The sequence below is a fragment of the Dromaius novaehollandiae genome, chromosome W (genome assembly GCF_036370855.1).
Source record: "Dromaius novaehollandiae isolate bDroNov1 chromosome W, bDroNov1.hap1, whole genome shotgun sequence".
In the NCBI taxonomy this organism is placed as follows: Eukaryota; Metazoa; Chordata; class Aves; order Casuariiformes; family Dromaiidae; genus Dromaius; species Dromaius novaehollandiae.
The window spans coordinates 26455542-26482903 of NC_088130.1; the positions used below are offsets into that span (position 1 = coordinate 26455542).

A 27362-nucleotide genomic window follows, 5' to 3' on the forward strand; every position below is an offset into this window, starting at 1 on the left:
TGCATGTGGCTTACAGGTATCTCTTCCTGTGATGGTTTTCCTAAGTTCACTTGATGCTTTTACTGCAATATTTTGAAACAACTTACCATAAACTGTGTACATGGCATTTGTAATATGCTGAATTGCACTAATATAACCTGTTTTCGATATACTTTTAACATTTCTCTTTGCTTATTTCTTAACTGTAGCTTATCAAAAGCTACTGTTTTATGTACTAGTTCGACAAATTGCATGCTTAGTTGTTGTCATGTGTAGAATTTACATATTGTACTCTCATGTTACCAAAGCTGTTTTCACTCTAAGAGTGTGGTTGGTATTTCGTATCAGCAGAAAATACTAGTAAAGTTAGCAGAGATTATAACCTATAATCGTTCTGTTATATAATTTTCATGAAGCCAAAAAAGCATCATGTTTTTTTAGTTGGTTAGTGAATCACTGGTACTGAATGGTGTGGCAGTCTGTGTTTGGAGTGAAATTTTTGTGCTGAATCTTGAAAGCTTTGTGCCTTTTGACTCTTTTGTACTTCTTCCTAATGGTAGATGAAATCTAAAGCAAGTTAAAGTCAGTCTTTTCATCCTACAAACTCTACATTTTATTTTTATATATGTATGTGTGTGTGTATATGTAGGGGGTGTGTGTATATACACCCCTGTGCCCCTTAAAACGATGTATTTCATTTGAGTACAAAATAGAAACATTTAAGTTTTCTTTCACAAGTTATCTTGTAAACAAGTGGCTATGCAGTCTAATAATGGGGAGTAGAATTACTTTAGTTACTATCAGAAATTCCCAAGAGCCTCTAACTAATACAGGTTTGGATAGAATTTGTTTGAAAGGATGAATATTTCCAAGGTTTATGGAAACTTAAAATTTTGAAGTTAGCATCACTAAAGTTTCTGTTCTTAATTAGGATTTTCAAATCCTAAACTGCCTTTTAAGTTTACAGGTGATTTGCTTAGCTGAGATCTGGATTTAAAATTACTGTCTGACAAATGAAGTTGAGAATGGCTGCTGTTAGCAGACCACTATGTTAACTTTTTTAGATTCTATGATTCATTTCCGTAGTATCTTTTGTTGGTTTCATGATACTGGAGTCAAATAACTCTTATCTTTTTAATAAATATTTTAAAATGATTTTGTAAAAAATCAAAGCACGGCAAGATGATCTTTAACTCTCAGAAAACAAAAGCCGATGCAATTCAAGATGGGCAATTAAGTACTACTACATAGAAAGTACTACGTTTTTCTTTGCAAAAGCTACACTGCAGAGTCTATCTGAATATAGTCTGCAAGCAGACTGAAGATAAACTGCTTTTGTAAGCCTGTCCCACTGATTGCCAGAACCCCAGGCAAGGAGTGCAACCCCTGGCTTACATCTACATTCTTACTAACCAGTTTACAGCTGTCTAGTGTGATTGGAGGAATTTGGAATGTAGCAGTACTTAAGTTTATTCCAAATTTAAGAATGTCAATGTTAGAGCATTTTTAAAAGGCTTATAAGAGTAGTAGTCCAGAGGTGTCTATAGAAAGAGGTTGAAAGCTCATCTGTGTATTCACCACATTCTAGTATCCACTGCAGGTGTTTATATTCTTCTCCATCAAATAATGAATGTTTTGGTACTTGACATCTATCCATTAAAATAGTTCCCAGGGCAAAAAATTGCTTGTGCAATTGGCTTAATGTAGAGTATACCATCCCTTCCTCTTTTTTTCTCTAGCAATGCTACTTCACTTTGGATTTTCAAGGATGATGGGAGAATGCCATAAGTGACAGTCTGCCTTGTGACACAAGAGTCACCTCAACACTAAATCGATTGTCTTTAGAACAAAATTGTGATGCAGTGTGTGGCCATACAGGAAAATGTGGCTCAAACTTGAAATATGGGTAAAGAAACTTTCCCAGCAACTTGTATACTTCTATAACAGTGCTGACATTATATGCTTTTATGCTGAAAGAATGTAGTTATTTTAAAAGTCAAAAAAAAATAAATGAAGAAATACATAAATCCCACTTTAAATTCAGTATTTAATTTTTCTCCTTGGTGTGCTAGGACGATGTTGGCATACTTTTCCTTCATCAGGGCTGCTATCTTATTCATGCCCAGGATTGAATGCTTCCTTAGTGTGTACAGCTCCCTGTCTTGTACTCTGTTTTGTCCCGACCACTTGGTATTTGGTCCAATCCGCTTCTCAAAGACAAAATTGTCAGCTTTCAGAAGTGCTTCTACAAATGTTGCAATACCGAAGTTTCATAAACCTCAGTGAACTCTTAATAACCTCTCTGAATTAAGTTAGGATTGCTGTTCTCCAGTGTATAAAATGGTGCATTGAGTTCCAGAAAAATGAAAGTTAAGAATGACCGATTAAATTGGCGCCAAGTATAGCTCACTAAGCTTTTGAGTGTGCATGGAGTCATGGTTTTTGATTAAACTCAGCTCCTGCTGATTTAGTTTCATGTGTGATTGCTCTACACATCTGCACATGAGGCCAAATAATAAGCCATGCAACTAGAAAATGAAGAACCTTCAATTAGGAACCACTTGAGATAAGTTTGTTTAATTAGTCTTATGTGATATCACTGGGGGCAGACAGGGATGAAATCCAGTCTCCAGGATAGCAGCCCAGCTACTTTGAATGTGAAACCCTTCTCTTTCTAAAACCTTGCCTTAAGGTGTTTTTATGCAATCACAAAGAACTTAGTTATTTGTCTTATTACTGCTTGTTGACTGAGTCATGATAATTGATCATAGTCCATTGCTAAGGTGAAGTAAAACCCTAACTTATGTTAATGCAGCTGGGGCTATAAGATGGGAGTAAGGAGGACTGAGAAAGGAGTAAGGAATGACAGCACTTGTACGTGTCTCTGCTGTGTGGCTTTTAGCATGTCTCTTATTCATTTGTGCCCTCTGTGGCCCCACTGATTTTGGACAAATTATATTTAATCAGTTTTTTAATAGTGGTCCTCAAATACAAAAACTGAAATAAGCGATTCCTCTGTCATGGTTTACTAAGAAGTTGAGTCTTTTTGTCTCCCCTGTTTTTCTGCAGACTATACTCCGTCCACTTCAAGCTTTATGTTCTTTCCAGCTTCAGCATGGCGCCCAGATCCACCACAGCAAGGAGCATCTTCTCAAAAATGGCATGTATGACAAGCCCATGCCAAAGAATAAACGCAAACTCAGAAGAATGGAACTTTTGGTAAATAATGTTAAAATCTAGGAAAACTATGCTGATAATACAAGGGGATTTATTTGAAGCTAGCAAATGAATGAGCCTGGATTTAATCCAAACAGCAGTTTTTACTGGACAAGCCTTTTAATTTTGCAAAAGGCCGGGTGCCTTTGTTCAAATGTTAAAAGATCATTCTTCTTATTTCCTATAGAAGAAAAAATTCTGAGAATAACTTAGAATTATGCTATCTCTTGGGTAAAAAATGTGATGCTCAATATGACTGGATAAATATACTTTGGAGAAGCTTTTATCAGTACTGAAAGACAAGGAATTTGAATGTAATGCAATGGTAAGGCTCCAGTATTAAAGAGTATTGAATTTCTACTGAAAATTTTAATATCTAATTACAGTAGATTTTCAAACTGTAATTCCTTATATTATTTAGTTCACCTGAATATAAGGCAGTATTTGTATAGTTTTTTAAACTTTGAGACTTTCATTTCTTACACTATTAAAATTTTTTTGTAAATTTATATGCATCTTACAATGCTGTCAGATTTAGTTTGTCTCTCTGACTTTAAGATAAGCCCATATATATTTTTGCCGGAATCTGAACACTTCTGATTCAGATTGGGGGGGGGAGGGTGCAGGGGAAATTGAATGTAGAGAGATGATTATTGTAATTACAGCTCAGGTTCCTCACTTTTTACTTGTGCAAAAACTGTTTTTATCTGCATAGGGAAGGCAAGGTATGGATGATATACCAATACCTATCTTATGACAATTATGCTATTAAAGGGATTAAACAAGCCCAATGTGAACAGCCCATTCAGAATTATCACTTAGTGGCAAATGATTATTTCTGGATACAAGCTGCTAACATGTTTGCAGGTCCATTAGATTGACATGTGTTATTTAATTAGTTTTTCCTCTTTCATCCAAAATATAACTGTACTTCTTCCTAATGGCAAGCACTAGCAAGCAATAGAATTGGGTATGTCTGTGAGCTCTGTGGAGTGACATTGTATGATCTGAAGAAGAAGAAAGGTGAAATAAAGGCTTTGACATTCCTTCTTTCATGTTCATAAATGCCTCCTTCATGAAACAAATTAAATGCTTAATATTTGTCTTTACTATCAATTCCACTCTACGTAACAGCGTAGAACTAATCAGGTTCTAATTAGTCTTAGACCACAAAGATTTTAATTGATGACCAGCAAGGAAAGAAACTGTACAAGTGGGGGTGTAAACAAGGCTCACTAATATATTAACTTGAAAGTATTTATGCAGTTAACAGGAGAGGTCAAAATTAGGTCAGAGATTAGCTAATAAGTTTTAGCTAACCCTGAGCTGACAGTAACCTTTCGTTTAGGCATTTGTCTGGCTATGTTAGCAAAGTTTATATAACCTTGTTCTTCTGGGCTAGATAAATTCTGTATCTTTCGCTAATATCAGTAAACCCGAATTAGTTTTGACAAATCTGAAGCAAACAGTCTAATGTGATTAACTATAGCGTAGATGCACTCTTCATTGGAACATAGGAAGGGCACAGTTATTCTTGTAGTGGAGCGCAGCGCAGGAATCGACATGCTAAAGTTGCAGTCTCGTGCAACTTGTGTGTGCGCAGGGTTGTGTGTGTGATGCTGCCCCCTGCTCCAGGGCTGACATGGCTGGTGCTGGGCTGTGAATCTTTCCTCCGCGCTCCAAGACATGGTATAGACATGTCCAAGCATCGCTGATAAAGGAAACCAGGGTATTGGGCTTTATCGTTAATGCTACGTTTACCTTTTTAGAAGAAGTCCATGTTTAATGTTGTATCTGTTAATTTGGTTTGCCTTGTTTTAAACCCATCTAGAACAACAGAGCATCCTTCAGCCTATGTTGTGAAGGATATTTTCCTAAACAGAAGGCAAAATATGTCTTTACAATTTGAACTTGTATTATGAAGAACGAAAAGAAATTTATATTACTGCCTGGGCATCAGACATCTGCAAAATGCCTTAGAATTACAGGATCAAAAAAAAGTTGTCTTAATTGAGTTACAGTCTTGCATTAAGTACTTTTGTGTGCACAATCTGTGAGTTCAGAGGTTTCATGTAATTGAGCAAAGGACAAATTTCACAGTACTCATCTAAGCAGCCTTTACTAATGTGAATAGTCTTCATTGAGGCCGTTCATGATTTTCTCCTGTAGTTAACAGGATTTGTAGTATTGCAGTGTTGGACACATGGAAGCCTTTAGTTGCTAATTCATTATGTTGTACAGTACCAGAAGATCAATCAGTATGCAGTAGTTGCTGAAGGAATGAAAAATAATTCACTGTTAATCTCCAGGCATTTTATTTTTTTATGATTTTTGCTGTCCCATCTTAGCAATAATAGAATGACCACATAGGTGCAGCACAGTAGTCATATGAAATTCAATCTCACATTAAGGATTTGTTTGATGCTATTAAAAACACAAATTTCTTTCCTTACTTTTTAGTGGAACTTGTGTGGCTTTAAAAATATATATGCAGTAGAAAAATGTATTTAAGAGTTTACAAAGTGTTTTCAGGTCTTTTGGATTCGGGATTTACCTCTAAATTATCTGAAAGAAATGGGTGCTCCAAATTCTGATCTCTTTGAGAGAGGTCGTGTTTGAAGAAGTAGCACTCTTTGCAAGCGTTTTCTTTAGAATGAATTTAATGAGCAGCTTTATTTTGTGCTTTAATGGTCAGTCTGTTTCACTTTTCACTTACTGAGAGATTAATGGATCAAAAGCAGCAGTCTGACAAGATACTGATTAAAAAGAATAATATGTTTGCTTTTAATATTTGGTCCTTTGTCCTTGTCCACTTTGTACTTCCAAATACTGAAATCTGCCTTCCATGTGCTACTGTGTCATGATTTGGGGAATGGTGACATGGATTGGCTTCTGAGCACATGTAACAATTTTGCAAAGGAGGGAATTCTAAAATCTGTGTATTTTTATAATCTGTAAGACGAAGTTTTTTTTTAAAAAAAAAAAAAGAAAAAGAAAAAATCTTTCAGATTAGAACATAAAAAGCTTTTGTTTAGAAAGCCTCAAATTAAAAGTTAACTCTGGCCCAGGACAAGCATAAATTTCTTTTTATCTTCAGGATTTTACTCTCATTGCTTCATAACCCTGTTAGAATTCCAGCTAGAAGATGGTGCTGAAATACTACCAAGCAATTTCTTGTTATTAGTTTTCTGTTAAATCAAAAAAAGTAAGTGTTTAACTGACTTCAGAAAAGGCAAAAGTTATTTTTAGACTGAGGGTTTTCTTAGCCTAGGTTAAAATTGTTCATGTTTGGGTTTTTTTGAGTTTTCCTGTTTTTAAAAGCTTAATTAAAAACTGAACTTTTAAAGGTGTAATGGCTCATGTTTTTCCTTTGAGGCTTGTTTATTGTACCTACATACATGAATGCACATAAATTACGTATGTTTTTGCTTTGAAGCCGTAGAAGTTTTAATTTACTATGATCATATGCCACTGCTTCTGCACTGAATTGAGTTTGTTCACATATGCTGGTATCACAAAGATGTAGGCCCAATCTGATGCTGTGCCTTTTTTGCGCCACTCACTTGAGTAAGGAAGAGACATGGCTCCTCTTGTGCCGTTCTGAAGAAAAAGGTTCTGTTGTTATCCATCAAGACCTGCGTGAAGACCAAATTTCTGACCGTTGCACTCAAGCATTTCAACTTCAGAACTCCTTTCTTGCTTTCTGCACTAGTTGATGGCTTGTATTTCCCACCCCACAAACCTCTTTGTGTTCCCATACTGTAGCATCGCCTAAGTGCTGCATCTCCAATGCAGTACCCTACTAGGAGTAACTATCTGTACCTTGTGTTTCTCCCCCTTACCGTTTCCTCCCCCAAATTCTTGCCCTCAAGTTCCAGCAAAGCTGGTTCTGTCCTTGTGCAGCCTTTCCTTGTGCTTTCCCTGCCACAAAACCTGCACTCGAGGGGCTCCCATGTTCCCTTAGGTATCTGGTCACTTCCTTGTATCTCGTCACAATCTCTCCAAAACCCTCGTATTTCATCTTCTGAGAGCTTGCTTGCTTTTTTTTTTTTTTTTTTTTTTGGGGGGGGGGGGCGGGTGGGAGAAAGGGAGGGGAGAGAATGCGGTAAAGAGAAAAGCTGATTTATGGATTCAGATGGAAGTTGCTTCTCTTGCTGCGGTATGGCTGGTAGAAAGCTTGATGCACATCACTATGGCTTAGTGTTAATACCAGGGCTCTCCTTACAGCTTGGCTTGTTTGCAGGCTGTAAGCCAGAGCGACTGCTTTGTTTTACTTGTTTAAAACATACTGAAGTATTCTTTGGACCCGTTATTTCCTGAAAGGTGCTTATCAGTTTTCTGTGCAAGAAGACGCGTTTGCCACTAAGCCACAGAAAAATTGCTGTACCTATGGGACAGTGATTCTTATAGCAGAGTTATTGCTTATGTTGATATATATAAACAGCACTTGGTCTGAGTGGACTGTGCTTGCCTATGTCTTGCACATCTTGTCATGGACATAACAGGCAGCAGATGCTCAGTTGGAAGTAGCTTTGAACTGTTCTCTCTGCCTCTATAAGCTATAACTAAAAAAAGCTTACCACTTTTAGCAGTCCATATGCTCTGCTGAGCCCTAGCGTAAGGACAGGTAACAAATTTTACCTGTTAATAGCTGAACTGAATCTGGAACTTTCTCTGGCATGTAAAGGTTTCTTCAACCAAACAAAGTTAGTTGGGCTTGAATGTTGGGATTAAGCCTTAATAAAGACTTACATCCTAGTGTATATAAATATTTAAACCCTATTAAGACAATTTTACTCCTTTATGTGTTAGAGTAGCAGAGCAACCTACAGGATTTGGTGAATTACTAATGTTTTTTTGCATATGTATGCATACATATGTATACAACAGAGTTCATATTTACCATACATGAATTATTGTTAATTAACACCAGATTTTAAAAAGCATTTTAGAGTTAATTTACCTTTGTATTAAGGAATGGTTGATTCTAGTTTCATGTCTGTCTTTCTCTGCAGGAGTTATATGAACATTTGAAAATACAACAGATGCTTAGATGAAAGGCATCATGTAAACTTTTTTTCTTTTTGAGGGGTGTGTTGAAGAATGGGCCACATACTGTTTGCAATTAAGCATTTACTGAACTAAGGTCTGTATTTGAACCTCTTCCATAGTAGTTAGTAGTAGGCGCTGAGGAAAGGTGACGCTATAATATATTTATCAAGTTATGGTAGGTTATTATACTAGAAAATCACCTCTAAGGGATTTTTAATTTTTGCACAAAATCCAGTTGTCATGTTCTTTTCAGTGCTAGGATTAGATAGGATGCCTGAAGTCTGTGCTAGATGTGCTAGTGTATGCCGAATGTGGAATTGGTTTTGTGAGGGAAAACTAAATTCAGATGAAAATCATTTATGTAATTTTCCCTAGGAAGGCTGCGTGGGTTTTCTGTTTGCCTAAGAGTGTGTGTGGAGCAGGGTTTTTATTTGTTGTCTTATTTGAATATAATGAAATTATGCAGAACTGCAGTATTGCTGGTCACTGTTTAATTCTGGATTGTATTAGTAATGGCATGTGTTAATGGGTCAGGTATTAGGTAAAACATTGAATACTTTTGATTTGTGACCCTTACTCAAAAGAATTTTCTTTATTTTTGAACAGACATTTACTAGCAGAGAAAATGAATTTTGATCTTTAAACTTTAGTTTCTTGTTCTGTTTTGCTTTACTCATCTGCCTCCCCCAAAATAGAGACCAGTTCTTTCCTCTGTCATTCACTTTGCTGGTCGTCATGTGATTAATAAGAGTTTTGTGTTCTTTAATAGGGCAGACTGAACTTCTGTATCTTCTTGAGAAATAAAATCACCCCTACTTCTCCGTTCAGCATGTTTTCTTTTTGACCCCGTAGTCATGGTGGAGTCAACAGTGATGTTCTGCAGACCTGTCCTGGCGTTGTTGGGGCCTTGTATGTATTTGATACAGGAAAAGAGAGGACAGCTTGAGTGCAAGTTTCTCTTGCAGTTCCTGTTCAACAGAAGTTTATTTGAAATGAGAAAAATGAAGTTGGTGTTTGTCAAATAGTAAAGGACCAAATATGAAAGTGAACTTTTAAGGAACAGACTCTGTACTTTCCCTAGGAGCATGTAAAGGGAGATCCTCATTTACGTGCCCTTCACAAGGTGCAAGGAGAGTCGTAGCCCTTCTATTGAAGGAAAACAGGGACAGTTCCTTCTCTGCATTTCTGGAGGCATGTGTCGCTTCAAAGGCGGAGGGAAAGGGGCATGAACACCGTGCAACTCAAACTTCTTGTAACACTGTGCACTATCAATGTCAAAATGAATCTGGGGATAGATGCAGCTGTTTCTTCAGGAGAGGTCCCCTTTTAAGTTTAAGGGCTTTACAGCAAGAGGAAATGTATTTAAAAATAGAACAGGAGAAGTCATTCACTTACCTGGCAGCATCGTTAACCAGTAACTCATCTGCATTACTGTTGTTGTCTTCACAGGATGTATATTAAAAAATGATACCTAGTTTATAGTGATACATGTCAACAATAGAAGAAAAAAACCCAAGACATCACTCTAGGATTTGCTTATGGACGCAGCTGTCTTTGTTTTCAGTAACAATACTTAGGGCTCTCAATTTCATAAGCAATTGCTTGTGTGGGAGTTGGGGTTTTTGGAGTTTTTTTTTTTTATGGTAACTATAAACAAATTTCGGAATAGGGGAGAAATTATTGAAGAAATTGGATTGGATCTGAGGAGAGGTACAAGTTGGTTACAGAACCTGAGAGTTTAGACCCTGTAATTTCGTATCTACTCTGAGTTGTTAGCATTTTCACATTACAAAGGCTGTGAGGTGAATGTTACACCTCCAGAGAACTAGCTCCCAATCTTCACCTTTATATTCTGTTGGAGTATTAAAACGCAGTCCTGTACTGCCTTTTGCAGATATATGAACTTTGCCTTTGTGAAGCTTTGGATGAGATTTTGGTTATTTGGACTGAATCCTCTGCAAGTTTTATAGCTAGCTTCAGTTTTATGCCTGTAATCTGCAGTGTACATTCTGCCTCCAAAATTGCTGAAGCAACTATAGAAGACAGAAGCTTATTTCTAACATAACTCTTTTTATATGTCTCAGACTCTGGCAATGAAACATTAGCCTCCTAAAATAATGGTATGAATTCTCTCCAGCTGATTTTCCCCCACCGCTTGCAAGTTGATCTAAAGTTACTATCATACTGATTACTTTGAAAAAAATATTATTCCATAGGAGCAGGCATTCCAGAGATAGTTACTTGTCTATTTATATCAAAATGTTATTCAATTCTACCTATTTGCATTTTTCACTAATTTTTAGGAACCTTGTGATCAGCACAAGAGATTTCCCTCCTTTCAATCCAAATACTATTTCAGATGTGTGGCAGGTAATAGACATTGATGAATAAATGCTTCGGATGTAATTTCTTTTTCAAGGGAAAAAAATCCAGTGCTCTTGATTACATTAGAACTTAATTCAGGGGTAAAAATAAAATATGACAGGAGTTTTCTGCAGAGTGGCTTTTCCAGTTAAGTTGATGATTTCTACAGGGGAACACCTCATAAATAATTCAGGTAAGACAGAAGCAAGTGCCTCACTGGCCAGTGACTCAGGGAAGAAATCGTGTTGGAACCAAAGCATCCTATGTAAATTGCATGGTAGTCTTAATGTTCATGTTTAAGTATTAATAAGCTTGGTCCTATAGGATAGTCAGAGGTGCAGTCAGATTGGAATCCCAAAGAGTGCATGTGTATATCGCTTCTGAAGCTGTCAGAAATAGTCTGCTTTAAAACAGAACTAAATGGCTGGTCTGTGTTGCCTGAAGTAGTACCAGGCTGCAATTCTTAGGCAACTTAAATTGGCTTATAAAAGAATATGGTGTCAAAATTTTACAGATAGGTCTGGAACGACTATAGCGAAGAAGCAGATAAACTGCCTTTCACATTGCTGTGCTTCCTGAAGGCTTAGTTTGTTGGTGTAAATACTTGTATGCAAGAACAGAAAAAAGATTGAATAGAAATGAAATATCTTAAAAATTGAACTATGGTAGCTAATGCAAGAAATGCATGGTCAATACCAAAAGTTGTTTTAATTTCCATATTTATTAAACAAGTTAAATATTTGCTGTGCAAATAGGCCTGCTTCTGTACTAGAGAAGATAATGCGTTTTATCTGAGAATCTGTGAGGAGTTTACAAAGGTTACTTAATTTCTACATCCTGATTCAGGTTTCAAAAACTGCTAACATACTTGCTTTATGCTTGGAAGGAGTTAACTGAAAAGTTAATGGGTGAATTGTCATTTTTATTTATCTTTTTCAGCAGTGCTGTTTAAGGCCAGAGTTTGTCCTCTACGGTGATTGTGGCTACGGAATGCCCCTTTTAGATGGGGCCGGTCTGCTCCTTTTGCTTCTTCCCTACTCTCATCATGGCTTTGTGGCCTAAGGACTTCAGTGCAGCATGTAAAACTTGTTTGAGCATCCCAGAACTGAAAACACGCTCCAATGTGCAGTGACATCAAAAGCTCAACGGGATATGCAAATGGCTTAGGACAAGACCTTGAATCTCCTATACAGTGGCTCTAAATAGCTTTGTGCTAGCTATGGTGTAATGTAAATTAAGTGCAGCACAAACCCAAGGATGTGATGATAGTCCAAAGTAGAGAAGCACACTCCTCACTTGTCAGGTGTCTAATTAGTAAGGTTGAGGAGATGATATACTTAGTAACATATTTCCTGAAACATTTTTGTTAAAGGTTTTACTTCACATCTAAGATAACTGTTTTGAAATAGTACTATATACTATACCTACATAATTTTGAGCTTTAATAACTTGCTATTTTTAAACTGAAACAAATTTCTTCTTGGCAGTTTTTTACCTGTTAGGAATAACAATATTGTATATAGCTCTTGCATACTGCCTTTGTCTTTTGCAGTGTGCCTTACGGGATATAATAGGTTTTAATTAAACCAACTCAGTTTGACAAAAAATATTTTAATGATGCTCTGGAATGTCATTAACTTTAATTTAATGGTGCTTAGAGCACATTGACACAGGGAACTGCTATGACATGTTTATATTTCAGTGCTCCTTGGATCAAAAGTCTGTGCTAATAGAAAAAGGCACAGTATTTATAGTGCTCTCTTGATGACATAGGTCATCAATTCTAAAGGCTGCAGGGAACAGTATGGCATGGTTACAGAGAAGTAGGTGTGATTCCACAGAGATTTAATTACCGTTTTAGCAAGAGTATCTAAATTTCAGCCTTCTGATAGCTTCTGGTTTCTTTTAAAGAATTTCTTAAAATACTAGTTCAAGATAACAGGTCAGATTCAATTTCAGCAAACAAAAACTGGGAAATGTAGAATAAAACAAAAAATTTCAAAGTATTTTAGTCTTTAAAAGAAATCTTATCCTGTCTATGGTGAGTGTGGTTTTTAGTTAATGATATGAACAAGATGTCAAGTAATGTTGCTGCAAACTAACAAGTGTTTCTTATTGGGTGATGTGGTAACTGGCCACATGTGTCTGTCATGCAAGCTGCAAGGTCAAGTAGTTAACTTAAAACATCATCATGGTGTTGGCATTTTGTGATCATGTTTTTCAAGTTGGTGAGCTGTCCGGTTAGCTTCAAATGTTCTGTGGAGCAGTGTAGGTCATACTAGTCTTTGAGCTTGTCCCTGCAAAAGTACTTGGGGGAGGGACCCCCCCCCCCAAAAAAAAAAAAATCCCTAGCTTGACATAAAGAACATAATTTGTATTAATGCCTTTTTCTGTTCTCTTAACAGACTTGTTTCTCTATGAAATGGAGAAACCAAGCTGGTATTCATGCTAGAGGTTTCTCATTCAAGCTGCAATTTATTCATAGTTAAATGCTAACTCTCATAAATTGCAAACATAGCTTACACTTACAGAAGATTGAGATATTGTAGTCCTGTTTAGGACTGCTTGGGTTTCTTCAGCCTTTCACCCTCCTCTGTCCTTTCCTTGATTTTCAACATCTCCTGCAGACTAAGAATTATATTCTACTCTCCTTGGTTTTTCTCTTAACATGTTCTCTTCCCAAGTTAGGACATAGGCTGACCCACTTCTACGAAAGGCTGTGTTTAAATATCTTTCCTTTGGCTTTTGTCTGACAAGTTGCTAAAAACCAGATTCCTTAGTTTTCCCAGCTAATAATTTATTAGAACTTTTCTCTTGCTTTTGTGTCTCTTTTGGACAGGCTTGAGAATTACTTCTCAATCTCTGGAGTCTAACTGCATATAAATTAGTTCTTTCATTTGCCTTACTGTGCTAACCACTTTCCATTAACGTGCTTTCAAAGATCACTAGCAACATTTTCCATTTTCTTTGTTCCAAAGGCCTCATATATCAGTATGAGATTGCAACATTAAGATAGTCTTATAAACCATTTAAACTGCAACATACAGTTATGTATAGTTGTGGCATATGTTTTCTGTATGCTTTTGTTTTAATATTGCTCCTCAGGAAAATCTTACTAATTTTATCTTAAGGGTCCTCTTTGGCTTTCATATATGTTGAATGATATTTTATCAGATCACAACTTTCTATTGAGCATTTATTGTGCTATCAAAGACTGATAGCCAGCTTAAGATTTGCCTCTTGTAAGGAGGATCCCCATGTTGCTCAAATTGAGGGATGTATAGGGGCGTGTTTATGAGATCGTGTTGGTGCTCTCTTGTCTTATTTAAATCCTGTCCCTCAGTCATTTGCGTGTTGGTATGCTCGAGGCCTCTGCTTTGGTGTATGTCTCCTTCTCTTTGAGGAAGAACTGGTAGAGGAGTGGGCCTTCCCTTTTTCCAGCCTGGACGCAATTGGTGTGCTCTGGTGGGGACGGGGCCCTGTGGTGCAGACGTGCTGAATGCGCGCACTGCTCAGCTAGTGGAGCTGCATGGGTGGGGGTGTTTACCAAAGTCTAGCTTTTGTGGCTATGCAGCAAGGTTGCTGAACGTGTTTCAGTCCTCCTGGTCTCACCACTGGTCCCCTCTGGGCTCTGCCTGCTCTGAGTGCAGTGCACTTCCAATGCAGGAGAACCGGCTGGAAACACTTGAACCTGCTGATGCACATAAGAGGGGCAGGGTGCCTCAAGGCTCAGATCTGTGAGAAGGCTTGTTTTCCTCATCTCCATCCTTTCCCTCTGTAGTTTTTCTCATGCTGCCTTGGACAAGAAGCCAAGACCTTGATGGTCAAAGGCAAGGGTATGTTCAGACATTCTCTTGAATATAACTTTATTTGGCATAAAATTGCCTTGCACTGAAAGTGACTGCAGAACTGATGTTATGTCCTTCTTGGGAAGGAGCTTAAACACATTTAATGTTTAATGATGAACAAAGCTGGAGGTTTTTTAACCTTTTCAGACTTTTGCCTTAGTGTTTGTTACCATTCTGTCTAGTGAGAAAATACCATCTTTGACTAAAATGAAACTTTGCATTCTGATTTCTCTAAGACTCCAACAGAATCCCATAGTTTTGAATGCTAATCCTGCTAAAAGTCACTTTTACTTATGCTAGTGATTTGTTTTAATTAGTGGCTGTATGCAATAGGGACATAGACTTCTGATGTGTGCTTAGCTTTTGCTGTTATTGTATAAGCAGTTGTGCTTTGGCATGGGAATATTTATGCAAAAGTTGACTGTACATGACAACACTGATAGTGGTGTCAGAGCAGTGCCTGTTGGGAACTCCCCTAAAACTATATGAGAATTCAAGAGAAACTAAAGTTCATTAAAGATTTCTGAGAAGTGCTGGTGCTAAGCAGGAGCTTAATGGAGCTACATAGTGTACTAGGTCTGATCAGCAGGTCACATAAAGTCTGTTTATTCTCCATTGTTCTTTATCTGCCACTGAAATGTTTATATCCGTGACAATTTAAGAATGTAACAGAATCATGTCAGTCACTCAACTGATTCCATTTCCCCTGGACTTTTACTATAGATCTAGATAGTCTAGACAGCCCTTGGTGCTACCAAGAAGTGTTCCAGTGCTTTTTGGATTGTACTGGATGCTCACTTCTGAACATCTGTAGGCACAGAAACTTTTGGTATAAAACATGAGTTTCATGGTGTACATTTGAGGTGTGGTGTTCTTAAGATTGAAAAATAATTTTGAATTTTTGAGTAAGTGGACTCATGGTATAAGTGAGTAATAGCAAATAAATTGATTTGCCTCATAAAGGATTAATCTGCTATGGTGATAGAATGGATTCTGTAGTCCAGATATTGATGCTAGGAGGAAGACAATGCAGATGGTCAGGAGTCAAAGTCATGAGATTATGAGAAAATGATGACAGTTCAGCGGAAACAGTGTTAGTAAGGCTTCTGTAAGAGTGCAGCTGGGAAAGAAGGACAGTAGCTAGGAAATATCACACTATTACAGAGACACTGAAAAATGTGGTTAGAGGTTTACTGGAGCAGAGAAAGTGCTGGTACAACAATGGGAAACTGGATGGATTTGGAAGGTGATTTATCAAGTTGTGTATCTCATACACACATATGCATGTATGTATACTTTGTCATCAACGTATGCATAAATGGAAGCTGTAATAGCACTCTGAGTTTTTGAGAATGTGCTTTTCAAGCTCTTGTTTTATAGTTCCTGATGCCATTAGCATCCCTTTGCTGGGGCTGTACTTGGTGGTGTGCTGCTGGAGGAACCAGGTATAATTATTATATATAATACGTTTTCGAGCAGAATTAATTAGTGGTAAACCCTGGCAATTGCTTTGTCCAAAGAAGAAATTGCGTAATACTGTTACGAGTGCATATGGAGTTGTACACAGAAGGTACACTTTTGGAGACTGTCTCAATTTTTACTCTTTTCTTGGATATCTGTTCTCTCATACCAAAAACATATATAGAAGTGGATTTTTACAGCTACTGTCCCCTTTCTGACTTCGATGAATATAATCTAAGTGGGGCAAGAGGAGTTAAGTGGAAGAGCCTGAAGTTAAAAAGATTGATAATTCATGTATCTCAAATTAGACTGTCAATATCCAGTTACTTTTTTACTCACAGATGTGGACAACAGCAAAAAAGGTATCTACTGGTTTGGGTTGAGATTTTGTTAGGTGCCAACTCTTGCAGTGAGATTTGGGTGGCTTTGAGTTCCTTTGAAAACCCATGTGTCAAATAGTACTTGAGCATTGTCAAATGTTTATGAACACAGCAATAGTGGCTAAGCTCAAGTGCACAGACAAGTGTCTTGGCTAAAGGAAGTGCTGCAAATCAGCAGCTCCCTTCAGCTACAACAGCAATTGTGGCTAGTTATGATTAGGAGCAATCTTTGAGGTGCTTTGGTGGAAGGCCATTTAGAGTTTTAAGCTTAAAATACTTAGGAAATAATTGTCAAAAAGCTAGAAAATCTTGAAGCTGTATGTGGCTTTTGAAAGGGCTCAAATAGTTATGTAGATGACCCACTGAGCTATGGGGAAAAAGCAAATCTGTAAGGCTACTTAGGATTTCAGAAGACCTATTCTGGAGAATGAATCAGGAAAAATACCACCCCTTGCTATGTGAAGAAAATTAACTTCCTAATTTCTTTTCTTCTCTGCCAGAAAGAACACATCTGAGGAAAGTGGGATTTTTTTAATTGTGTTTATAATTCAATTCCTGTTCTTCACACAAGAACTATTTTGCTATAGCAACTTTACTAGCACCCAATAGAGTTCATACATAGCCTGTAAGCATTTTTTTTTCTTTGTAAACACCTTCTTGAAAGCAAAGATTTTGGTCATGGTTGGGTGAAACTCCATGTCACGGAAGCATCCATTAGACTGGAAGGCAGACTAATTAGATGTCTGCCTTTTGGTACATGATATTAAGACTTAAATTCTAGCACACCTAAAGTTCATGCGATTCCAGGCATCAGTCAATTAGACGAAGGAAAAACAGGTCAATTTTATTAGACTCCATGACTCAGGCAGTTGATTATCCTGAGAAAACACAGGGCTTGGTGCTTTAACAGAGGGTTTGCTTTTGTAATTGATTAACTGCTGCCTCCTGCTCTATTGACCTTCACTAATTTGTAGTATTGTCTGTCATTGCTTATCTGCAGCGCAGTGGGAAGGTTCCTATGTAAGCACCAACATCACTCAGGTCAGAGGGGGCTTCATCCGTCTCTGTAGTCTGTTCATTTTGATCGTGCGTACAGCCAGGCTGCAAGCTTGCGGCTGGTTGGTTCTGCACATCCACCTGAAAATCTGCAGCCTTTGTCATGCTGCTGCTGTTGTAATTGTAACAAAATGAGTAATAAAAATAGCTATGGGTCATTTAAAGCCACTGTGAGTTTCTTCTGCTGTGGTCCTGTGCCTGCCCCAGAATCCTGCCTTCTGCAGGGGGGGCAAAGAGGCCGGCTTTGTTTTGCACACTGTCTCTTGACAGTTTAGGGGCATGCTGGCTTGCCCTGTGCCATGTGGTGGCCCATAACAAAGGACTTACCCTGTTCTCCTGATTGCTGAAAGCCCCTACTTTGACCTATCAGCAGGGAGGCTACAGCTGAGAGAAAACTGCCTCAAACATTGACTTGAAAAAGTTGCAATAAATACCCTAATGCTGTATTTCCCAATGTTTTGGATATGTCTATATGAAGTGGAAAAACATGTCAGTGTTCACTGGGGCATGCCAAGATTCCAACTTTCAAAGAATTTTTTTTTTTTTTTTTTACTGTTATTACCAATGTAATGTTTAAATGGACATTTGGCACTTGTGTTGGGTAAAAACATTGTGGCAAAAGTGCTGTAGGATCACTGGTTTTGGGCAATTTCTGTATCTCATTTTTGCTGCAGGATGATTGTACACATAACAAATTGACTTTTTTCCTCCTTTACCTTCTGATGAAGTATCAGTTCTGTTTGCATTATTTCCTATAGCCATAATGTATTTTATTGTGACAATACCATCAACTGTCTCTTTTTTAATACACATTTTAAATGCCTTTATTTTAATTTCATCTCACTGTTCAACATATAGCAAGCTTCGTATTTCAGCAGGTGATTCTTCAGTTCCTTTGTTTCTTCCCTTTGGATATTTGTACACATGTACCTTGTTTTCCCCTTACTTTACATGGGCTAAGTTGTTACATGTGGTAGTTCCTCCACATTTCTTCCTCTAGATGTGCTGATGTTGCTGTTTGAAGCTTTTCAGTAAGTTGTCTAGATACCTACTCAGAAGCCTTGGTGCTAGGGCTCAGCAAGCAGGTGATTGCTTTTTCTCCGTCCATAATGCGATGGAGGACCGAAACATGCTTTTTCACTTTCCTGCTCTATATACCTGTGTGCTATCCCGATTATTAATCAGCTTCATTTGAGTATTTGAATTGTTTCCCATGCAGAGGTTCTAGTTTGACATTTTTCAGGTTGATTTGCAATGTGTTTTGTATTCCAAACCTTCCATGTTTTCCAAACCATACACTTATGTATTCATAACCACTGCTGACGTGGTATCAATCAAGAATAGAATTTGATATATTTTCTTTCTACTCTAGATTGTGAATAAGAATACTAAATGACTTTCCTATGTTCTAGCTTGAGCCAAGCAATACAAAGTAAAGGGAAAAGATTCTTTAAGTTCTGATTCTGAAGCAATTTTTTGTTTACCTCTTCCTTTGCTTACTCAGTCTTGAATGTCTGGAAAGATGGTGGGTGAATTAATGAACAGTCAGCAGTTTCACTTTGGCAGAAGTCAATGAAAGTCTTTTTAATGGCATTTTACCCTCCTTATCCTCCCTCTGGCCTTGCTACTTTAAATTACTGTTCAGAAACCAATTTTAACCCATATGGAATGTGGAAAAGCACTAAAATTCATTCTGTGCATCTTGATGAATATTTGAAAGACAAAAGCCTGATGAATTTTTGAGTCCAGCACTCCAGTTTTTGCAAAGAAACTACATTTCTGGAACAAGGCAAGCTGAGACTAAAAAGTTACTACCTGTAGCCTGAGAACTTTGCTCTTGCTTTGACTGATGTTGTGTAGCTCTGAATCCTTCAAGGTGATGCCACATGAATCCTAAACAGTATTACTCACCGATCTGGATGATGAAGCAGAAAAATAACTTGTGTGAATATTTAAGCCTGCAGCTGTGTTGTACTGAGTTTCCTTTAACTTGTGCTCCTGTCTGTCTTGCACTGTTTTTTTGGGAGGAACACTACTATTTGTGTACTCGAGAGCCTTAGTGGCCAGATCTCTTCTCCAGTGTGACAAAGCACCATTATTGCCCACAAGTGAAGTACAGATGAATGAAAATAAGCTGACTGTGCTTGGGAAGCTGCAATAAAATGCTGTTCTCCTTTGATTTTGCACATTACAAAGTTTTGAAAGAAAGCAAGTGTTCCACAGTTGTCTGGGAGGTGAGGAGAAAAGGACAAGATCATTCATGAAGAGTGTTTTAAATTTCTTGTATAGCTAGTGGGAAGAAGGAAAATTGTAAACAAGTTTTGCATCTTAAAGGAGTTTCATAAATTCCATGTATGTTCTTGGGTTTTATTTTCCCCCAGCCGCCAGCTAACATCTATCTCACTATCTCAGTAAAATTGCTGGAGTGAAGCGCAGATGAAGAGCGGAAAGAAATGAAGGCAAGGTCAGGCCCAAAATAAAGAAGCTTTCTGGGTTCCACAAAGCTCTTTATGCCCATGCAGAATGGAAAGTGTTTTTTCTCCTGTTAACAACACTTCATCTTAGTGACAAGTAAATGACTGAAATGCAGAGTGAGGCAAGGGAGGGGAAATTGGGCTGATTTGATTTTGTCTCCGTTTCCAAGATGTGATCAAAGACTGACTAAATTTGAGGGAGTTTTTTAAAGATAATTAATTACAGCTTGTAAAAATAAAAATAAAAAAAATTATTACAGCCTCCCAAACTTACTAAATATTGTGTGAGATCTAGGTTTAACACTGATATGGATTGTAAGTAATACATTATTTTTTTAATGCATTTCATCAAGAATAATTTCAAACTGCTTGCAAGTGGCTGTGGCTTATGTACAAACATATATAGTGTATGCCAGAGGCCAAGAGAGTCTAAAGACCATCTTATGAAATCACTTTGAAAAATTTTTTTCAGGAGTTAGCTCCTTAGTACTGCTGAAAATTAGGCAGTCTTAGTCGCCGAAGTGAGATGTAGAGGTGTTTGCAATTGCTGTATTAAGAATGTGTCATAGAGTCTGTGTGTATATTTATATAGAGTGCTTTGCCTCAAGTAATTTGTATAGAGAATTTTTCTTATCGGGATTATACCTGTCATCTTAATAAAACAGTTGACACTTTGATCTAATGAGCATATGCATTTTGAGTTGCCTGTACGAAATGAGCCTTCTGGTAAGAGAAGGGAGTGTTGAAACAGGAGGGGAGGGCTGAGGAGCAAAATTGCCCTTATTAGATGATGGAAGAAGGTGGCAGTGCCTGGAGGAAGAACTCAGCTGGATGCTGAAATGGGCAGATTGGTGTGGAGGCTGGGAGGAAAGTCTGTGAATGCAGTCCAATGGGGAAGAAATATCAGACCATGCAGAGGGGGGAAAAAAAAAAAGCAAACTTTCTTTTGAGTTATGAGGAATGCTTAGTACTTAATGTTAGAAATGTCAGAGCATGTGATGTTAGCATGCATAACTGACTGTACTCTTGTGTTTTGAAAAGAGATGTTCAATGCAGGGAGAGAATTTGCTGTTCTGCAGTACGATAAAGCAAAGAACTGGGAAATTGTCTTAGGTTCAAGATAACCAGTCTGAGTTTTGGAGGCAAAAGGAGAAAAGCTGGCCTATTCCAAGAACCTGATGGTAAGGCAGCTAGATTCCTTTAGGGAGGAATCATAAATCAGATAAACCTCCATCTTGCTTTTCTGTTTTTTTTTTTTTCATTCTATGTATTGGCTTCCCCATATTTTTCTGGTGTTTTTCTAGTTAATCTTATTATTTTAAAAATTTCTATAGAGAATGTTAATAGTTTGGTAATCTTTATGCTTCTAGGCCAGAGACCTACAGCCGCATCTACAAGGAGACAATCACTGATGTCCAGAGCATCTGGAGGAGTCAATGCTGTACTTTGGAGAAGAAAAAAATTACTGAGAATGTACAGGGAGACTATGGGAGTAAAAGGCAAACTTCAACTATATAAGCAATTTTTGTCATCTGCTGTGCTGAATTAGTGCTTTTTTTAATGTACAGAAGGCACTTGGCTGAAAGTCAATGTTGATATGTTATGGTACAATGAAATGTTGCTGCTTGCGTGTAAACCCAGGGTTTAAGTCTACTGCTCTGCTTATCTGGCCTTCTCATTCATGAACAGAGTTCTGAATTAGAGCATCCAGCTGTGGCCTTGTCTGAAGAATTCAGACTTCCTGGGAATGTGATACTTGTTTCAGTGTCAAAACACCCCAAACTGCTGGAGACACTCCCTGTGAGCTAAAGCCAGCAGGGAGAGGCGGTGGTTCTGTTCCTGAACTAACTGGAAGCAAGTCAGTGATGAAAACAACTGGATATTACTGCTGGCTGTGGTTACAGGAATAGTTGCATTTGTGATTTTCCACTCTATATGGGGCATGTTTTTAGCTAAGCATGACTCCTTGGTGAGGTCAAATGTCCACCTGCCTTGTCTGACAGGGTCAAATGGGGTAGCCTGTTGAATGTAGAGGTGCATTGGCATGCTCTGTTTTTGATAGTTTCTGTTCCTTTTAGCACAGGCATATGCTGAGACAAAAACAGTATCTTAATATCCAATAAGCTTGGGATGTGTTTTTCCTTATTTTAGTTATCTGAGTAGAATTCTGTAATTCTCAGTTTTGGCCTGTGTCACCAGTGTGAAACTCCTGTATTTATCAAAGGCATTTTTCTCTTTCGTTCCATTTGGCCAGATAGGTGCAGCAGCCTTACTGTAAGAAGTTCTTACCCAAAGATGCCCCAAAGCCTTTTCTCTTCTGTCTATCTCAAGATATTAGCCTCCCTTGAACAAGATGCAGAATTTCAAAGGCTGCACCTGCTGTGCTCTAATGCATTGGTCACCTAGTCACTTCATTCTTACAGATGATCATTCAGGACCAAGTTAACTCTTGACTTGTGTTCTAGCTGATGTGAGGATTGTAATGAAATGCAGAAATGTGTATTAAAATTGGTGAATGTCCTTCCCTTCCTCTCCACAAACCTGTATTTGATCTTTGTTATTTAATGACCGGTTTTACTGCGTTATATCCCTGATGAACTGCTGTCAATTCTCAAGTACTTCTACTTCTTGTTCTTCCTCATGAAGGGTATACCTGACAGGACTTGGCAGGTATGGACAGAAGGGAGATCCTCTTAAACCCATACTACCATTTAATCAGGAAGATGGGTCTGGGATACCACCCCCCTCCTCCTCTGGACCAGTCACACTGCTTCCATGTTGCATCTAGTTTCCTAGTCTTTTCTGGTCTCTTGCCTGTGGAGTAGGATCAAGGCCTAAGAATATAATGTTCTATCACTCTTAACTACTGATTTAAAAGAAAAAAGTTACTAAGCCACCTGTTTGCATTAGGATCAAGATAAGACTTAAAGGAAAACCAATTTTGCCTCTATGTGCTAGACTTGGGAAGACAGGAAATAGGGCTGGTGCTGTGCAGTAGGGTTGGGTGTCCAGGAGGTGGCACTTGAAGTATTCCATTGCACCGAGAGCAGAAACCAGCCTGTAAATGAAGAGGAAAGGCTGTATTTGTTAGCTCTGTGCTAAAAGGAAAAGTCATAATGGAGTGGATGTGTGCTTTTATCCAAACACCTCAGGCATCCCTTCCGACCTTTGAATTAATGCTGGGTATGATTATGGAGTGGTACCCAGAATTAATTCAAAGGTTGGAAAAATGTGTGTTTGCCATTTGATGCCTGTGCCTTTTCTTTTTTGACTGACTTGAAAATTGCTAGGTAAATTCTAGGCTTTTGGGGAGCCTGCTTTTGTTTTCTTTCATGTTTTTTGTTTTGTATTTATCCAGAGGCTAATGTTCCAACTTGTTGTGCTTAGAGTATTATTGATGCTGACAGACAACCAGAATATTTTCTCATCTCAGCAATGATTTTAATCTTACCAGCTTGGTTTAAATGGTGTGAAAACAGCTTCCACCTGACTAACACTCTAGTCTATATATAAATAAATAGACCTGAAGTGTATTTTAAGTCTGGAAGGCAATGTGAGTAAGAAATCAAAGCACACCTGGACTAGTAGTCCATGACTAAGATATTTTCCCTTACTGAGCAGAAGCTTTATAGAGGGGCCTTGTCAGCTGGCTTATTAGTGCTATGGAGAAGATGGTTGTTTCAGCCACTTGCCTTAAATAGTTAGAAAACCACAAGCCACAGCTGGTATGACTTCTATAAAAAGAAATTACATGGCCTGAATCATAGGTGTTTAAAACATTTTCACCCTTAATAAGCTGGAACAACTAGCTGGGGATTCTTAGCTTTGATTAAATGCTTGGAGCAGCCAACCCTTCAACTGTACAACTTCCAAAATGGCAGGTGTTGATTTTTCTCCCTTAGGCAGCAAGTGAAAATGCACTTGTATTTCCGTTTACATTCAAACTGGAAAAAAAACAAAACAAAGACTTTTTTTAAAACTAGTTTCTGAAGAACAGTATTTACCATTGGGTGAATGATAGTAGCTAAATCCCCCTTGGTTTCCTTTTGCCTTACAGTGAAAGATAGGTCCTGACCTTGGATCTCAGTTATGCCTGGGCCTTTAGGCAATACTTTAGCAACATAAGTAGGTTTTAAATGAGACTCCTGAGACCCATTCAGGAGTGCACAGGTGTGAGGAGAGTGTGCTGGCCACCCCAGCTCTGATGTATGTAATTAGGCCAGATATGGAAGACTACTGTGCAGGTAGAGACCAGAAGTGTGTGGAGTGTATTCCTGGCAGCTGTGTGAACCAAAGCCTACATCTCAAGGGTGGATATACCAGGATGTCAGGAGATTATAGCTTTTGCCCCCATCCTTGTTAGCACTGCCCAAGAGCAAAGCAAGCTCCACGTTGTGTGATGGTGCCAAAAACAACCTGGCTATCTCCAGCTCTGGCTTAAACCTTTCTTTGGACCAAAAGAAAGCCTGGCTCCTCTCCAAGAAATGTAAGAGCTCAAAATAAAGGTTGTGAAGTGCCTATTCCATTACTAAATGGATATTCAGCCTCATGGCCAGGTATGTCTGGCACAAGCACACTTACAAATTTCCATTTGCTTCCCACTGTGGAGTGCGTGTGTGTGTTGTTTGGGGGGTTGTGGGGTTTTTTGTTTTGTTTCTGTTTCAGATTTTTTTTTATTGGCAAATATTGTTAGCAGAATAAATGCTTTTACTTGAAATGCCTGTTGAAGATGCACACAAAAGAGCAGATCTGTAATGTTACAAATTCATGAAAGTAAATCTTCCCATGAAGTGTCCTCCTTTCTGCTGAACTCACCCCTCCCGTTCATACACTTTCCTGGCTAATGGTAAAACAAATGAAAAAGCTTCCTTCAGAAAACGCCTTCTACCACCACCTCCTTCCCTCAGAATATAGCCAAACTGCTCAAGCTGTCCTGACATTACTGGCAGAGTTAGGTTTCTGTGCAGTGTCTGTCAGCTATGCTCTGTTTATAAGCAGATTTCTTTCCAGTCAAGACCTTTGGACAGGGTAATAAACAAATCTCAGCTGATCTTCATTTCTCTGTAATCTGCTCTTTTCTAGCATTTATGTGAAATTTGTATGTCATGGACTTTCCAGGGGATGAACTATAGGTCCAATCCACCAGAAGTACGGTATGACTCAGTTTTAGTGCTGTTATAATGTTAGCACACAGGAATAACTAATACAAATAGGCATGTCATGTGGGGGCACTATTGTAGCCACTTACTCAGACTTCATCTCATTTGCATTTGAAAATTTACAGCAGCAGAATGTTTCTGCAAAAATTTCCTGCCCTCCTAAAGCTGCTGTTTAACGTGAGCTTTCTTGTGGTTCAACTGCTGGTTATCGTTTTAAGTGATCTGTGCTGCTGAGTGGAAAAACAATAGCGAAAAAGGTTAATATAGGAAACGTAGCTTCCTGGGTTGCTTGTTGTTGAAGTTTGGTTTACTTCATTGATGAGACAAACGTTATTTTATCTATAAAAATTTCCTACAAAACAGTACCAGTTTCCCTATGAGTTCTGCCAAAGCAAATATTCCCATGGCTTTATCTTGTGACATAAGCTGATGTTCCATATACTTTTTTCTACCATAAAAAGACAGTCTGTATCCAAGATGAGTTTCCAATATCCCTGTCTTGCTGCAAGAGACAACAAATGTTTTGAGTCCATTTATTGGACGCTTTTCTGGAATTAACCCTTACACCAAACAGCTACATCTGCCTGGTTTTATTTTGTAGTAGCTGACCAGAAATGGAAAGAAGAAAAACGGGCAGTTTCAGTTGTTTGTATCATTTCCTGTTCTGTGATAAAGTTGCAATGAGATATTAAATGAACAATTTAAAGCTGTTGACAAAATGAAAGCCATGCTGTTTGTGATATTCCCATATGCTGAAAAGGTTGTCAGAATTGCTGGAAATTAAAAATACAAAAGCTTGTCACTAAGGCCATGTATGTGTTTTGCGTTTGGAAAAGTCAGGTAATTCTCATACTGAAATGGTCCATACCCATATAACACATTCTGCAGATTCTCTTCCTCTTTTCTTCTGTAATTGTAAAAAAAAATAAAAAAAAATAAAAAAAAAAATAAAAAATCTTAACAATGAAAGAATAAAAGTGTCACCCCCCAAACGTTACATCTTAGTAACAGACTTTGCAAAGGAAGGTACTGAAAATATTAGGTAGGCAGGGGCATTCGCTGTTCTAGCAAGCAATTTTGCCTTTCTGCAAATGACGCCTGTAAGAGTGTTAAGGTGTAGTGAGTAGGTTTTTCCTGCATGACTTATTACTTGTGGCCTTTTGTAATATCCCTTCAGCAGGGGGATGACATGACCTTTTCAGCATATTTATCAGTCTCAGCCTTATGGGGAAGATGATGTGGCATCAGAAATGTAGCTGCTGGGAGGAATGACCAATTCTAGAAGACTGGTCCAGAATCAGTTTTTGACTGGGATGCTTTGAAATGCTCTTATCCTGGTGCATGTATATGACTTCCTTTTGAAGCTCTGCTTTCAAAGAATAAAGTGTAATGCAGAACTCTAATTCCACAATGAGAGTTATTAAAAAGAACTTAAAATTAGACTAAATAGCAAATGAAATGCATCTGATGAAGCATGTGTTAGGTTCAATGAAAGATGCAGAATGATGAAATCTTGCTCTGTGTTTTATGAAAAGAGAGGAGGGGGGAAAGGACTTTACATGCCTTGTTTCCAGGGCAGAAGTATTGCAAAATTAGTGAAGAAAATGTCTTAGTTTCTGAATAATATAATGGATTTACTGGTTTGGAGGCTGGAATAGGTATTTGTAACACAAAACACATTGTCCTCCAATGAAGCTGCTTTTGATTTTGTGAAAAGTGCTTTTTGCCTTTTTTCTCCAGAGGCATGATCCTTCTGTGGTTCCTCTTGCAGAGTGTCTCATCTTTGTAGCGTTCAAAGAGAGAGGATTTGATACTTGAGGGATGTGCTGACTTATTCATATTATTTCCTGATACTGCACTATGGCATTTCTCGCATGTTTCTTAGAGGCTTCAGATATTGGCTGTAGTCAGAATATTTGTATTAAAGGGTTGATCTTCATTTCATTGAAATGAATGACAAAATTTCTATTAATTTCAAAGGTGCCAGGGTCAAGACTTGGATGAACTGCTGTACTGATTCAGAAGGTCTGTTCTTTTACTCTTAAAAGATCATGCACTGTATCCCATTTCCATTTAAAGTATTTCTACAAAAAATATACTTGCTGCATTAATCCATTTACAGCAAAATTAATGATGTATGTGTATGAGTTCTTATATTATATTCCTGGCACTGTTCTGCAGACTTTGCACTCCCTCTCAAAACTTTCAGATCTTCTTTAGGTGGATATGAGTAAGCAAAGAAAATAAAACTGTACCCTAAAGGTAGATGAGAATGATAAGAGAATTCACTGATAGTGATATGGGAAGGAACAGGAATATGAAATTTAAACGATCACCTCATGTAATAACTCGTAGCTTCTAATACAGCAAGGT

At 38.0% G+C, this 27362-nt stretch overlaps 1 protein-coding gene across 3 annotated transcripts in view; it reads left to right on the forward strand.

The window, feature by feature from the left end:
- Positions 1-25795, forward strand: part of LOC135323463 (tRNA-uridine aminocarboxypropyltransferase 2-like) — a 110049-nt gene extending 84254 nt beyond the window's left edge. For 2 of the 3 annotated variants that reach the window (XM_064499743.1, XM_064499744.1), the window contains 2 exons: positions 3049-3198; positions 21201-25795. In XM_064499743.1, the coding sequence (XP_064355813.1) occupies positions 3049-3198; positions 21201-21242 (192 nt within the window). In that variant the 3' untranslated portion in view covers positions 21243-25795. Of the gene's footprint in view, positions 1-3048; positions 6549-21200 lie in introns of those variants that run through there. The other variant, XM_064499745.1, reaches the window with a different exon arrangement.
- Positions 25796-27362: the final 1567 nt, after the last annotated feature.